General features: G+C 47.5%; 2 protein-coding genes across 8 annotated transcripts in view; one reads left to right on the forward strand and one right to left on the reverse strand.

Annotated features, from left to right (window-relative positions):
* SZT2 (SZT2 subunit of KICSTOR complex) overlaps positions 1-7,610 on the forward strand; it is a 76,480-nt gene extending 68,870 nt beyond the window's left edge. For all 6 annotated transcript variants that reach the window (XM_083742209.1, XM_083742213.1, XM_083742211.1 and 3 more), the window contains 7 exons: positions 917-1,130; positions 1,969-2,152; positions 4,503-4,625; positions 5,356-5,845; positions 6,045-6,161; positions 6,603-6,671; positions 6,998-7,610. In XM_083742209.1, coding sequence (XP_083598335.1) covers positions 917-1,130; positions 1,969-2,152; positions 4,503-4,625; positions 5,356-5,845; positions 6,045-6,161; positions 6,603-6,671; positions 6,998-7,141 — 1,341 coding nt within the window. In that variant the 3' untranslated portion in view covers positions 7,142-7,610. The remainder of the gene's footprint in view (positions 1-916; positions 1,131-1,968; positions 2,153-4,502; positions 4,626-5,355; positions 5,846-6,044; positions 6,162-6,602; positions 6,672-6,997) is intronic.
* A 538-nt stretch (positions 7,611-8,148) lies between these two features.
* HYI (hydroxypyruvate isomerase (putative)) overlaps positions 8,149-13,228 on the reverse strand; it is a 155,436-nt gene continuing 150,356 nt past the window's right edge. For both annotated transcript variants that reach the window (XM_083742277.1, XM_083742278.1), the window contains 7 exons: positions 13,079-13,187; positions 10,168-10,282; positions 9,733-9,811; positions 9,232-9,281; positions 8,921-8,990; positions 8,614-8,748; positions 8,149-8,414 (listed from right to left, as the gene is read on the reverse strand). In XM_083742277.1, the coding sequence (XP_083598403.1) occupies positions 8,341-8,414; positions 8,614-8,748; positions 8,921-8,990; positions 9,232-9,281; positions 9,733-9,811; positions 10,168-10,282; positions 13,079-13,187 (632 nt within the window). In that variant the 3' untranslated portion in view covers positions 8,149-8,340. The remainder of the gene's footprint in view (positions 8,415-8,613; positions 8,749-8,920; positions 8,991-9,231; positions 9,282-9,732; positions 9,812-10,167; positions 10,283-13,078; positions 13,188-13,228) is intronic.

Here is a 13,228-nt window from a genome sequence, read left to right on the forward strand (position 1 = left end):
TCCACCTCCCACAGCCCACAAAGTTCCTCTTCTTCCACATATGTTGAGTAGAACTTCAGGGGTGGTAGCACCTCACACATGGCCCTGCATGGTCCTCCCGAAACAGGAACTACAAGAGCCAGTCCTACTACATGCTGCTGCACCCCAATTTTCATATAGTGGGGGGAGGGTTGATTCTCCTGCTCACTGCAATAGGGAAGGTTGTGCAAATCAGACTTGCCACTGCTATCCTCTGTGGTAGAGAACCTCCTTGCAGTTCCAGACCTCCCTAACTCCAAGAGGTAAAGGACCTTGGCAGAGTTCTGCCAGACTTTTTAGTTTGCCTATTTCTATCCTTTCTCTACTTTTTTTGCCCTTTAGGAGTAGGAAGTTTTTTGTTTCTTTTTTTTAAGAAAAAGGTTGCTGAGGCAATTTAAACTGATCACAGAGACACTGCAACTTTGATGTTTCTCATCCGGGCAGGGGAGATCACCCCTGTGTTACTGATGGAATCTTTGGTGGATCCCTTTGAAAGGACCTTCAGCAGAAGCAAATGGAGAACCCACATGGAAACCACAGTCCCCATGAGCCACTGCTGTATTACCATGCCCATTTTACCTGCATCTGAGATTGGCAATTTAGTAGCCAGGCAAGGTCCTCATCCAGCTAGCTCTCCTGCAGGTTGAAGCGAAAGGGCAAAAGGGCTAGCGTAGGTAAAATGGCACCCCGGGTTCAGTGGCTATCAACAGGGGCACTCTGGTGTTTTCTGTAAGGTATGACCTAGCTGCCTAGGTTGGATAACATCAGGCTACTTCCCTCACTACTTCCTTTTCTCTGTACTTTTCTGAACCCCCCGCCTATACAGCACCATACAATAGTACTGCAACTCCCTTAGGCAACTGGCTTCAGGTCTGATTTCTCTCTCTGTTCACCTTAGCTTTCTATGCTCTTCACGGAGGAGTGCGACAAGGTGCGTGATCTCATGCATGTGCACTCGTTCAGTTACGATTTCCACCTGCGCATCGTGCACCAGTACCTACTTGGATCCCATATGGCGCTGCGGCAAGGCTATCATCTCACCAGCTTTCTGGAAGACTTCATTGCCCAGCACCCTGACATCCCCAAGTTTGGACGCAATCACATCTTCCAAGGTGAGGACTTCTGGGGGCATTTGAGGAGATTTTAGACAGCTATAGCTCCGCGCAGCCAACTGCACCTGTCCTGTGGCCCCAGTAGGTGGCTGTATTCTGAGAAGTCACAAAGGTCCTGTTATCATCTTCATCTCTGTCTTGGGACTTCTTGCTTTGCTTATAAGCTGTAAACCAGTCAGGTCCTACCAGCAATGAGCTTTCCAATCTGACATAGACAAGTGGGAAGGAGGTTTTACTCTAGTAGAATAAAAACTCAGTGTTGCTGGCCCTCCTTTAGCACACTTGGCTCCACATCGCTAAAGTACCTGGTTACATGAGCACAGGAGTATGCCAAAAATTTAAAGGACCTATAAAACCCTTCCTGTTTTTAACAACAGAAGGGCCTTTTGAACTCTGGAACCCAGTAGCTAAGAACCAGGGAGAAGCCGACTGTGTGGGCTTAAAGAGCTATTTTAATAAAACACTCTAAAGCAAGTGGCACTCAAACAAGAAGTTGAAGGGAAACATTTTAGAAGATCATTTTAGAAGATCAGCAAAAAGGAAAATAAACCCAAAACAGCGTGCTGACATAAGTAGCCAACAACGAACAGTGATTTAAAGGAACAAAGCAGGCATTTCCCTTGACCAGCAAAGGCTAATGTTTTCTGGCAAACAACTGGAAGATGGTTGCACTATCTCTGACGACAGCATCCAGAAGGAATGTAATAACACAAACGGGGACTCATTTCAGGTTTGTCTTGTGGAGCAGGTAGACCTCTGTCCCCCACACAGACTCCCAGAACCAAGCGATCCTATGGCCATAAGCAAACATATGGTAATCCTTCCGCTTCTCCTACAGGTGCGCTGACCTTGCCTACCAGCTCCATTACAGCACACCAGCTGTACAACTATATAACTGACCACGCCAACACCTACCATATGAAACCACTGCGCATGGCCAAACCAGGAACCAGCGCTGAGGGCAAGAAGGGCACTCCCAGCCCTGAGCAAAATGAGTATGCCCTAGTCTCCATCTGGAACAGGCAAGTGATTTCCAGGCTGCTCTGATAATCTCTTGTCTCAGTGCCACTCACGAGCACTTGTCTGTGAGCCCCACTCCCTAAATTTCAATTGCCATGCATCTTCTTCCACCTTCATCATTCAAAAGGCCGCCAGGTATCTCACCTTTTACGACTTTCTGCAGTGGTGATGATGATTATGAGGATGCACCTAACATAGCTAGGCACTGCACAAAGATTAAATAATTCAGGGTCTGCCTAAGGCTTTATATTGTGTTACCTAGGACTTAACCCACTAGGTCCAGGACTGGCAAAAATGCATTTTTAATGATTGCAAATGAATTATTTGTTTTATGTGATTTAGGGAAAAATATATTTTTATTTGCAGAAGTCCAATAAGGTACTGTCAGGGACGCAGGTGGCGCTGTGGGTTAAGGCCTCAGCGCCTAGGACTTGCCGATCGAAAGGTCGGCGATTCGAATCCCTGCGGCGGGGTGCGCTCCCGCTGCTCGGTCCCAGCACCTGCCAACCTAGCAGTTCAAAAGCACCCCCGGGTGCAAGTAGATAAATAGGGACCGCTTACTAGCGGGAAGGTAAACGGCGTTTCTGTGTGCGGCTCTGGCTCGCCAGAGCAGCGATGTCACGCTGGCCACGTGACCCGGAAGTGTCTTCGGACAGCGCTGGCCCCTGGCCTCTTAAGTGAGATGGGCGCACAACCCCAGAGTCTGTCAAGACTGGCCCGTACGGGCAGGGGTACCTTTACCTTTACCTTTTAATAAGGTACTGTCAGTATTTGATTTACAAAGGAAGTATTTAAGGTGCCACAAGAAGGCATTTCATTTTGTACTCAACTCTTTAGCCCTCCACAACTAACATACTGTATTGTAGAATAAGCTTTTGTAGGCTAGAGTCTATTTTTTCAGATGCATGGTGGCCTGGAAATGCAGACCACACTTCTCTGACGCTGTTTAACTCTCTAATATATTTTTTTAAATTTGTAAATTGTACTCTAGTCATTATTATTATTCCTAGTCACTTACCTAAATTTTGCTTATTGCGGAGTCTCGCATTCATTCTCAACCAGTCAAAAGCAACCAAGGACAATTCCGCCAACCAATTTTTACTGCTGCTGACAGTTGAGAGGATACGGATAAAACATTTGCCTCTAGAGACCGTGTTTGTGTTTTGCTAACATAGAATTTCTGATTCTTTGTGAGAAACCTCATGTGAGCAACTTGGCATTCAGATTACCGACTATTGTTTTCCTTCCTTGGATTGAACCGACTCTTGTCTCTTTGGTGCCACATTTTTTAACGGCTGCTACCAGAATCCCATTCCCACAGGGTGCTTTATCCTCTTCAAAAGAAATCCAATTTCGTCAACTTCCTTTGGAATACAACACAGCCACACTGGCTCCAGGTATGGCACAAGTAAGCCTAGCTTTTGCCTACCTGTGTATTAGGTTCTTGATTCAAACACCAAACAGTCTCTTCCAGGTGGCGTTAGCTTTTTGATCTCACACAGGTGGGACAAGGTCCCACAAATTTTTCCAGCTGCCTAGTCCTTGATATGGGATGCCCATGGATTTCCTAGATTTGCTTTTCAGGATAGAACAACCTTCTTACCAGCTTACTTGTGACATGCTGGTGTTTTATGCCAGTTGCTCTGAAACTAGATGTAGCAGTCCATTAAAAGGCTTGAGAATTCAGAGATGGGGGAAATGTCAAATGTGGGGCATTTTTCACAAAATACTTGTGTGTACAAACCTTTTCTAGCAATGGGGAGGCTTCAAACACTAGCTTTCTGCATTACCAGGCTGCTACAGTTACCAATATCTGTTTGCAAAACAGACATGATTATAATAAAAAAAGACACAAATACAAAGTTTGTTATACTGCTTGGATGGTGGTATAAGGTGCAGATGTCTGTTCTGGGGTATATATTCCTGGACTGAGAAACTTGACACAAAATGGTCCTTTTATCAGGCTCATCTGTTGGCTGATGTGTAATGTATCCTGCAACTCCAAACTCTTTGATGTATTCCTAGCCACCGATTTTTCTCTCCTAAATTGCTTCAATTTTATTTTTGCCCAAACTGTACTACGTGGCAATGGTGCTACGAACCCAAAAGCTGCCACATATGTCTGACTTTCACGCACATCATTCTACAGTGGTGAGTCAAGTAACGGCTGTAACACTGCTGTTCTACACCCCCACCCCCCTCACTTGTAGGAAACAATAGAGCCTATTTTTGGTTCAAATGAGCTACCCGCTGCAATGCAAGTCCATTTGGCTGCAGTCCACACTGTGGCCCAAAAGGACTGCAGCTGCTTTCTTGACCATGTAGAGAACCCCTTGCATTTTTTCCTTACAGCTCTGGCTCCTACAAGGATTCAGAGGGGTTGCGTCACCACGACGACTTCGATGTCTCCATGCTTGTGTTCCACAATGCTGCTCCCTTTGAGGAGCAAAGTGAGTCAGAGCGACATATGCTAAGGTAAGAGATGAACTGGGAAATTGCAAGTCAGGGGGAAAGCCAATTGCATGAGCAGTTACAAGGTCAAACAGCCTTGACTGTTCAGACATGCAGTGTGCCAAAAAAGAATTGAGCAGCTTATTGGCAGCTGGGTGATGTTTAATAATAATAATAATAATAATAATAATAATAATAATAATAAATTTATACCCCGCTCTCCCCAGCCAGAGCCAGGCTCAGGGCAGCTAACACCAATAAAATCACAGTAAAAGCATAATAGGGGGCGGGGAACCAATTTAAAGCACAGGTTAAAATGCATCCTCATTTTAAAAGTAGACGATAAATCAAGACCATAAGGGGAGGGAAACATAAGGGTCAGACTGAGTCCAAACCAAAGGCCAGGCTGAACAGCTGTGTCTTGCAGGCCCTGCAAAAAGATGTCAAGTCCTACAGGGCCCTAGTCTCTTGTGACAGAGCGTTCCATCAAGTCGGGGCCAGTACTGAAAAGGCCCTGGCCCTAGTTGAGACCAATCTAACCACCTTGCGACCTGGGACCTCCAAAATGTCATTGGTGGACCTTAGGTTTGGGCTGCAGGGAACCAGTCCAGGCCACGGGTTGACCAGCTACTTAATGGACACGTGAAGTGGAGAGCAGTACAATTACTGTCTATCCACAAGAGGCCACACTGTGGGGCTGTTGGTGAGCGAGATAGGCAATGAGCAGCAATGGCAACTGTTCCCTTCCTCCCAGGTTGCACTTCTACGTGATCATGACAAGCCAACGGGAGCTGTTTCCACGACTGACAGCCGACATGCGCCGTTTCAAAAAGCTGCCACGCCTGCAACGGGACACGCTGGAGCCAGTTCTGGGACGTGCCGCCTGGGAGACAGCAGAGGGGGGCTGGCAGCGGAAGGAAGTGCCAGAGCCCTGGGAGGAGGTGGAGGACAGTGGGGAGTTCTATGCAGGAGGTCCCCAGGTCAAGGTGGGCCCCGGGCTCTTCTACACATCCCCGCTCTTCCCGCTTCTTGCCTCCGAGGTGGCTGCTGCCCAGAAGCAGCTCAGCAGCATGGTGCAGCTTGCCAAGTGCCACTGCCGCCGAGACAACCTCTGGAAGAGGCTCTTCCTGCTCGAGCCGCTGGCCTCTGACAAGCTCAAGCTGGGCAAGCTCTCCCTAGGCGAGTTGGAGGAGCTGCTGGACGCCGTGCACAGGAAATCAATTGCTGACATTGATCCCCAGCTGGTGAGTTGAGCTGGTTGAGTCAGTGGGGGTGCGTGTTGAGTCAGTGGGGGGTCATAGGACCCCAGCATGGTCCAAGCTACGGGACGCTAAAGAACACAAGAGCCCTGCTGGACCAGGCCAGAGCCCATCTAATCTAGCAGTTCGTACTCTCAGTGGACATCCGGTGGCTTACGTTCATTTTTCTCTCTCTCTGTGGCAGAGTTGCTTCCTCACCATGACAGTCTCCTGGTACCAGAGTCTTATCAAGGTGCTGCTGAGCCGTTTCCCCCAGAGCTGCCGCCATTTCCAGAATGCAGATGCTGGCACTCAGTACTTGGTAAGTCCCTTCCAGCATCATTTTCTCCAGCTGTGGGCCTCTCCTTGCTAACCAGCTTTCCCGTCAGTTAAATCAAGAGCGAACTTTGATCATTTTGCTTGGTCAGGTTTGGCATTTTCACTCATCCGTGCCAGCTTCCCTTGGCTCGACAATGGAAAGAAATTCTGAAATGCAGTCCTTCAGGTTTCTTTCCCTATTAGAAGCTGCCCTCTAGTTACTGGAAAGCTGCTTCAGTCCAGGATTTGGAGGTGGGTGAGTGAAATCAAGAGGCTTTATGGACTTCTGTTTCCCTTGCCCACTGGTTTTTTCCTACCCATCTGCCTTACCCCCCAGAAAAAAGTTCTGACCCTCCCAGTGGGAACAATACAATTATTGCCTTGCTTCCTTTAATGTGGGGGATGATTCTCTCTTGATGCAGCGCTCTTGCCCCCAACTCTGCAGGTCGTGCTGAACCAGAAATTCACAGACTGTTTTGTGCTCGTATTCCTTGATTCCCATTCAGGAAAAACGGTAAGACCCTTTCTTCTTCATAGCTCAGCAGTTCAAGGGGGGGGGGGGTTACTTCAGGGTTACTCAGTACTGATGACATACAACTTCAGAGCCCTGGGGCTGCTGTTTTGGCTTTGAACGTCTAACTAGCTCTGCCCACCCTGTGCTGCACCAGGCACTGCTAACTCAAATGTCCTGAAGTTATCCTGTCTGAACAGCCTTCCCAAGAGGAGTCTTTGGCCTAAGGAAAGGCTATAGGGGAGCTTTGTTGCTTAACTATGGGCAGATGGCTAGATCCCTGTGCCTTGCTAGTGCCATTAGTTTAACCCAGCTGTCTTTTTTTGCAGAGTCTGACTGTGGTGTTTCGAGAACCATTCCCAGTACAGCCCCAGAACAGCGAGAGCCCCTTGCCGCAGCTGGTGTCCACGTACCACCATCTGGAATCGGTCATAAACACAGCTTGCTTCAATCTCTGGACAGGGCTGCTCTAGTTGGCTCCTTCCACCTGGGGCACGCTGCACAGGCCCAGCTGGGGCGAAGAGGGCATCGCAAGTGGCAGAAGCACACATGGGGGACCGTAGTGGGCGATGTGAGGCTACAGATGGCTGGGTAAGAGCTTGGTTAGGACACTTTGAAGCCTGACTGAGCTGAACAGAATCAAGGGAGGGGGACTGCTCTGGAGACTGGAGCACAGCCTTAAAGGGGGGGGCAGTAAGCACCTTCCCTAAAAAAACTACAGGATGAGGCATATATGGACGGATGTGCCACCTTCCCTTGGGCACTTTGACGCCAGGGCTCAAAGGCAAGTGGAGCTGCTGACGTGGCCTGGCGCTTTTAAGAGTGACTCATTGGATGGGTTTTAGCGAGAGGGAACTGCACAATGATGGGAATTTTTATATATATATGAAGTGAATGTACAGTAAATTAAATAAAATGGATCATTAATTATAACAATAAAAATCTTTGTCATAGCTTTTCCCCTACAAGCTGCTGAGTTTATCCCTGGCGCGAAACGAAGTAGGTTCCCACCAGCCTGCCAGAATGGCATATCTGCCAGGATGCACTGCAGGGACCAGTGCCAGTTTATTTTCTAAGGAAGTTCGTTCGGGCTCAGATTGAATTGTGCCACTCGTGTCTCTCCATGGTTATACGCTGCAGTGTAAGATCTGGAATGCGAGTAATTTAAGCGGCAGCATGCAGATAGAGGCTAAGATGCCCCTTTAAATCTAGGAAATCTCATCCGGGGCCACTAAGTGGTACTAAAGAGCTAGATCTGGAGAGGCAGGGACTTCCCTTCCTTTGCACCACACTAGTCCCCATTCTTGTGAAAGGCATGCCAGCATCATTGCTTAGTGTGATTCCAGGAAGGTGAACTTTCCTTTTTAGTGGGTCAACCCTTATAACTGCAATGAGTAATTAAAAAATAGAAGGATATATTTCTTACTGGAAAGGCCAGGCAGAAATGTAATTTGTTCAGGAACACAAAGAGACACAAGAGTGAAGCCTTTAGCCATTCCAGGACGTGAGTTGGAGCAAGACCCTAGGAATGCTATTTTGTTTTATTTGGAGGCAAAATGCATCCAGAACAGAGACAAACAAAAGAACATTGCCTTTCCAAGTTGGCATGTAGTGATTGCGCTCCACCTCTGATGCTCTTCAGTCCAGTTTTCCAGCTGCTGAACTTAACCCCTCAGCTTCCACTATCCAGTACACCATGACTCTTCCAGTATGAGTGCAGCCAGCCCAGCCCCTTCAATGTGCCTTCTGTAAGGGAAGCCAAAAGCATCAGCAACACCAGTTTTGCACTTCTTCAGGACCACCACCCCGCCCACAGTTTTGGTAGTTGTGAAGCAGAGAAACAGTGGGTTACATCAGCAGCCTAAAAATTTCCCAGCTACAACGCTTCATTTCACACAGCAAAATCCCCACCCCCATTCCTTTGGGATAATTTAAGCAGACTTGCCTTTGGGCTTGTACTCGCATCCTACAAAGCCACTGTAATTCATTGACTCCAGCAGCTGGAAGAGGTAAGGGAAGCTTAATTCACCAAGGCTGTCGGGCTCCTGCCTTCCTGGTACCTGGGCAAACTGAACGTGTCCTGCAGAGAAAGAAGGTAACCATCAGGGGCAAATGAAGGACTAGGCATAGGGGTCTTACTGGAACTATTTTGACACTACAAAAGCATCTGCCCCTTTGCTTAGGAACAACCCCTGCAAGGGATCCCAGTTTTGAAGCCATACTAGGGAATCACTGCACCTTTCCTGTCTTACCAATAATTGGGAAATACTTTTCCAAGTTCTGAGTCAGGTTACCATCCATGATCTGGCAGTGGAAAATGTCCTGTGGAGTAAACATAAAAAGGCACAGTCTAGCTGCCTTCCAAGAGGCTGGACTAGGCCTCCCATCATCCCCAACCAAAATGGCCAATGGGCGGGGGGGATCTGGAGGGCACTAGGTTGGGGGTGTTCTGCCTCTCTCATCCCTCTGGTGGGCCTCTTGTTGCACCAACCAGTGTAATAGGTCCTCTAAGCCCAACACCCACTTCTATGGCTGAGGCCAGGTTTTCCTTAGTGACACTCACCAGCTGCAGCTTCAGGCTGGGGCTTCCCACCTTCTTCAAAATGGCAGCAGCTGAAGAAAAATGGAGATTCACAATATCACAACTGATTCTGGGGGCGGGGGGGGGCAGTTTGCTCCGTTTCCTGTCATCGTGCAGTCCCAAAGCCCATTCTCCAGCAACTTCTAGAACATGAGTGGGGAACCTGTGGCCCTTCAGATGTTGCTGTATTCAATCTCCTATTGGCCCCAGTCAGCGTGGCCAGTGGTGAGGGATGAAGAGTTGTAGTTCAGCAACATCTAGGGGGGTCACAGGTTTCCCACCCTTGCTTTAGAATTGTGTATCCAAAACTTTGGGCTCTTGCTGCTTTTGAACTGCAGTTCCCATCGTCCCTGACCACTGCTCAGCTAGCTAGGGATGATGGAGTTATAATCCCAAAACAGCTAGAGACCCAAGTTTGGGAAACACTGCTTTAGAAGGACAATTCCCTATCCATGGAGAAGGGAGTCTTAGGCCATGGCCTACCTTGCTCTGGAGTAGTCAAGAAGTAACGGGGATCAGTAATCCGGCTATTAATGGGCTCCAATAATCCAGTGATCTTTTCCTGTAATACCAGAGCAAGGAAATGGAAGAATAGCCACTCAGTGCCTTAGGCTAGCAAGCGAAGGAAAATTGCTGCTGGGCAGCTCACCTCTTTTATATTATTTCTTGTCACTGGCCAGTTTCCTAACCTCTGCCACCAGTGCCCAACCACTCCTGTGTGCCCTCCTGCCAGGCCTGACTAATAACTGGGGTGGAGCTTCTTTAAGCAGGTCTTGCTAACACTTTGCCTCTTGGGTTCTCTGGAGCTCAGGAAAGTGTCTCACCACCAAATGGAATCAGTGTTGAATGGGCACCTCACTCTTCTGACGAAGCAGTGCAGCTTGCTGCTTAACAGGCATCTATCTACCCAACCCCTACCTGAGCCAGGATGTCCGCAGCATATCTGAGGTTCTCAATGAAGGTGGCTTCCATCTCTGCTGACACTTCCTCCCTCTCAGCACCCAAAGGAATTCGCCCGGCCATAATGTGGATCCTGTAAGCAAAAGGCTGGATCAGGATGGAAGAGGGACAGAAGCAGCGGTGCTGACGGCTTTCTGCCCTCGAGGCATCCACGATGCTGATATGATGCTACTGAAGTGAAAGCTGTCTCATGCCTGCTTTAATTTTCCCCTGAGGAGATGCACTGACCCACAAAGCCACCTCCAGCACTCAGCAATCAACACACATCGCTACACCAGGTTTTCAGCTGGGATAAGCTAACACCTGCAACATGTAGTAGGAATGACAAGAACGTCTGTATCAAAATCATACAAACTATACTCTGTTATTTACCATGAGCTCACCTAGCTTGGCATAGATTATGAGCTCACAAACAGCACCCACAGGCCAAATACGCAAAATCACTATAGGCAGACTGACAGAACCTTAGTAGTATTTGATTGCCATGCTGGACACACACACAATCAGTTGGGTAGGAATGATGATGTGCTTTCACCATTCCCATGCATGTGTTGCTTGAGGGTGAATGGGATTTCTAACTAATTGGTGGTATCTAAAATAGTAGTCATGCTTAGTCAGCAGCTTAGTCATGCTGGCCACATGACCCAGAAGCTGTACGCCGGCTCTCTCAGCCAATAAAGCGAGATGAGCGCCGCAACCCCAGAGTTGGCCACGACTGGACCTAATGGTCAGGGATCCCTTTACCTTTACCTACTAAAATCATACTTGGAGTGAACCCACTAAAATAACTGAACTTGCATTAGTTATGACTAATTTATGTCTGCTTGGTTTCAGTGTGTCTGTTTTACAGTTTAGCAAAATACTACACAGTGTTGCCGAGTACAACTGCAAAAACAGACTGGTGTTAATTTTCCAAGTTAAAAGGGCATGGTCTTACACAAAATAGCCAGCTGCACCACTTTGTTCTGCTTTCTTCATGTAACGCAAAGCGCCATGCAAAATTGGTATTGCCGGTGAGCTTTTGGAAATGTCCCAACATCTGTCATTCATTACTAGCCTGCGTCTTACTGCCTATGTTTTCTCTCCCTCCGCACTCAGAGGTGAGGTGTCTCATTCTGTTGCACAGCAGAGACTGCAAGCAACACTTCCATGCTCAGTAATGCCCCTAAGTGAGGCTGCCTGGGTTGGTTCATCCCTTTGATGTGGTTACTCATTTGAATCTCTGTTAACTACACTGCTAAACATCCCATCCAGAAGTTCATGCCCGCTTGAGATGAGCATGGGAAATTATATTGCTAATGCTAAGCTAATGCTAAGACCAGTAGCCTGTCTACACCAGCCTTCCCCAACCTTGGGTCCCCAGAAGTCATTAAACTACAACTCCCGTTGTCCTTGACCACTGGCCATTGCTGGCTAGGAATGATAGGAGTTGTGGTACAAGAAGTTCTAGGGACCCAAGGCTGAGAAAGGCTGATCTACAGTGATTTGCATCGGCTCTCCAGGGTTTCAGGTGGGTGTCTCTCAGCACTACCTGTAGATGCCCAGGATGGAACATTAGACCTTTTGCATGCGAAGCACAGAATTGTAGTGTTGGAAGAGACCCTGAGGATCATCTAGTCCAACCCCTTGCAATGCAAGAATATGCATTTGCTCTTATCACTGAGCTATGGCTCCTCCCCCAATGGGTTTGCCTTGAGTGATAGACCGGCTACGTCATGTCTAAAGATGCCACTGTGTTCAGAAAATAAAAGCCTTTAAAATGGAAAAGGTGTTCTTATTGCACTTGTCTTCTAACTAGTGAATGAATAAGCAAGGTTTTAAAACAAAACCACTCCAGGCAGGAAAGTAGCTAGTTTTACCAAAGGTGCCAATCTCAGCGCCTACGGCTGGGGATGCCCTAAATGGGAGAGAATGTGTGTATTCACTAATAGAAGGATCTTTATCTGCACTGTTATCACCAACAACACTTGACCTCTCTCCTCCCTTGCATCCCACCTTCCTGCTAACTGTGTGATTTTGCTGTTCTTTAGGTTTTGTTCCTCCTCCCTATCTTTGGAGTCAAATTTCCACTTTCTGTCCATCACACCACCCTGCTTCAATCCTCCTTAAAACCAGCCCCTCCTTTGAAATAATACATGACTGTGCAAAAATTATCTTCCTATAAGACTCCCTTCCCTTTCGCTCATATTTGGCCTTTAATTGCCCTTCTCCTTTTTAAAATATTTATGTACTACAAGACTGTCCTAATAAAGGCTGCATGCTGCATATTTTAACGCAGGAAGACACTACCCTGAGCAAGGGAAGATTTGCAGCAGCAGCAGGGGCAGTAGCTATGGTTAATCAGATGTCTTTTTGTGGAACAATCCTGCATTAACTCGTGCCTCTTACAAGATTCATGGTTTCCTTGCATAAGGCAAGAAAAAGACTATGGAACTATGGACACAGAGCTATGGAAAGGGGCTAGATCCTGTGCCTGCTTCCTTAGCACATTTCCCACCTTTAGCAAAGAAGACCCCAGAGTGGAGCGGGGGCAGCAGGAAGATGAGGAAAGACGCTTCATTTCAATAAAGGATAGCAATTGATTCTTTCTAGCATGGCTAGCAGGTTTGCTGACAGACAAGTAAAAAAACAGGCAAACACATAACTTGCCCTTTGCTTTCTTTCCAGGTTTGAGGGCCTGCTTTTGCATGGGTCTGTGATGAAAAAGGCACTTAAATTATACCACTTCACTTTCAAAGTGCAATAGTGAGGAGACATGTAACTCAATTAACACAACAACCACTGCAGCAATTCTGATCATTCCTGTATTATGGCACAAGGATGACACTGGTGTTCAATATACATAGATCTTAACTATTTAAAATACTACCTTGGACATTTCAGGACCTTGCAGTACTTCACAGCCAAAGCCAGGGCCTCTCGGAATTCATGCTGGCGGCCAGGCACTGCCCCTAAGCCCCTGTCACCATCTTGGTTTCCTGGGGAAAGCAGTAAAATTTACCCAGTATATATATGGGTT

Source organism: Podarcis gaigeae (genome assembly GCF_964106915.1).
Source record: "Podarcis gaigeae genome assembly, chromosome: 6".
Taxonomy (NCBI): Eukaryota; Metazoa; Chordata; class Lepidosauria; order Squamata; family Lacertidae; genus Podarcis; species Podarcis gaigeae.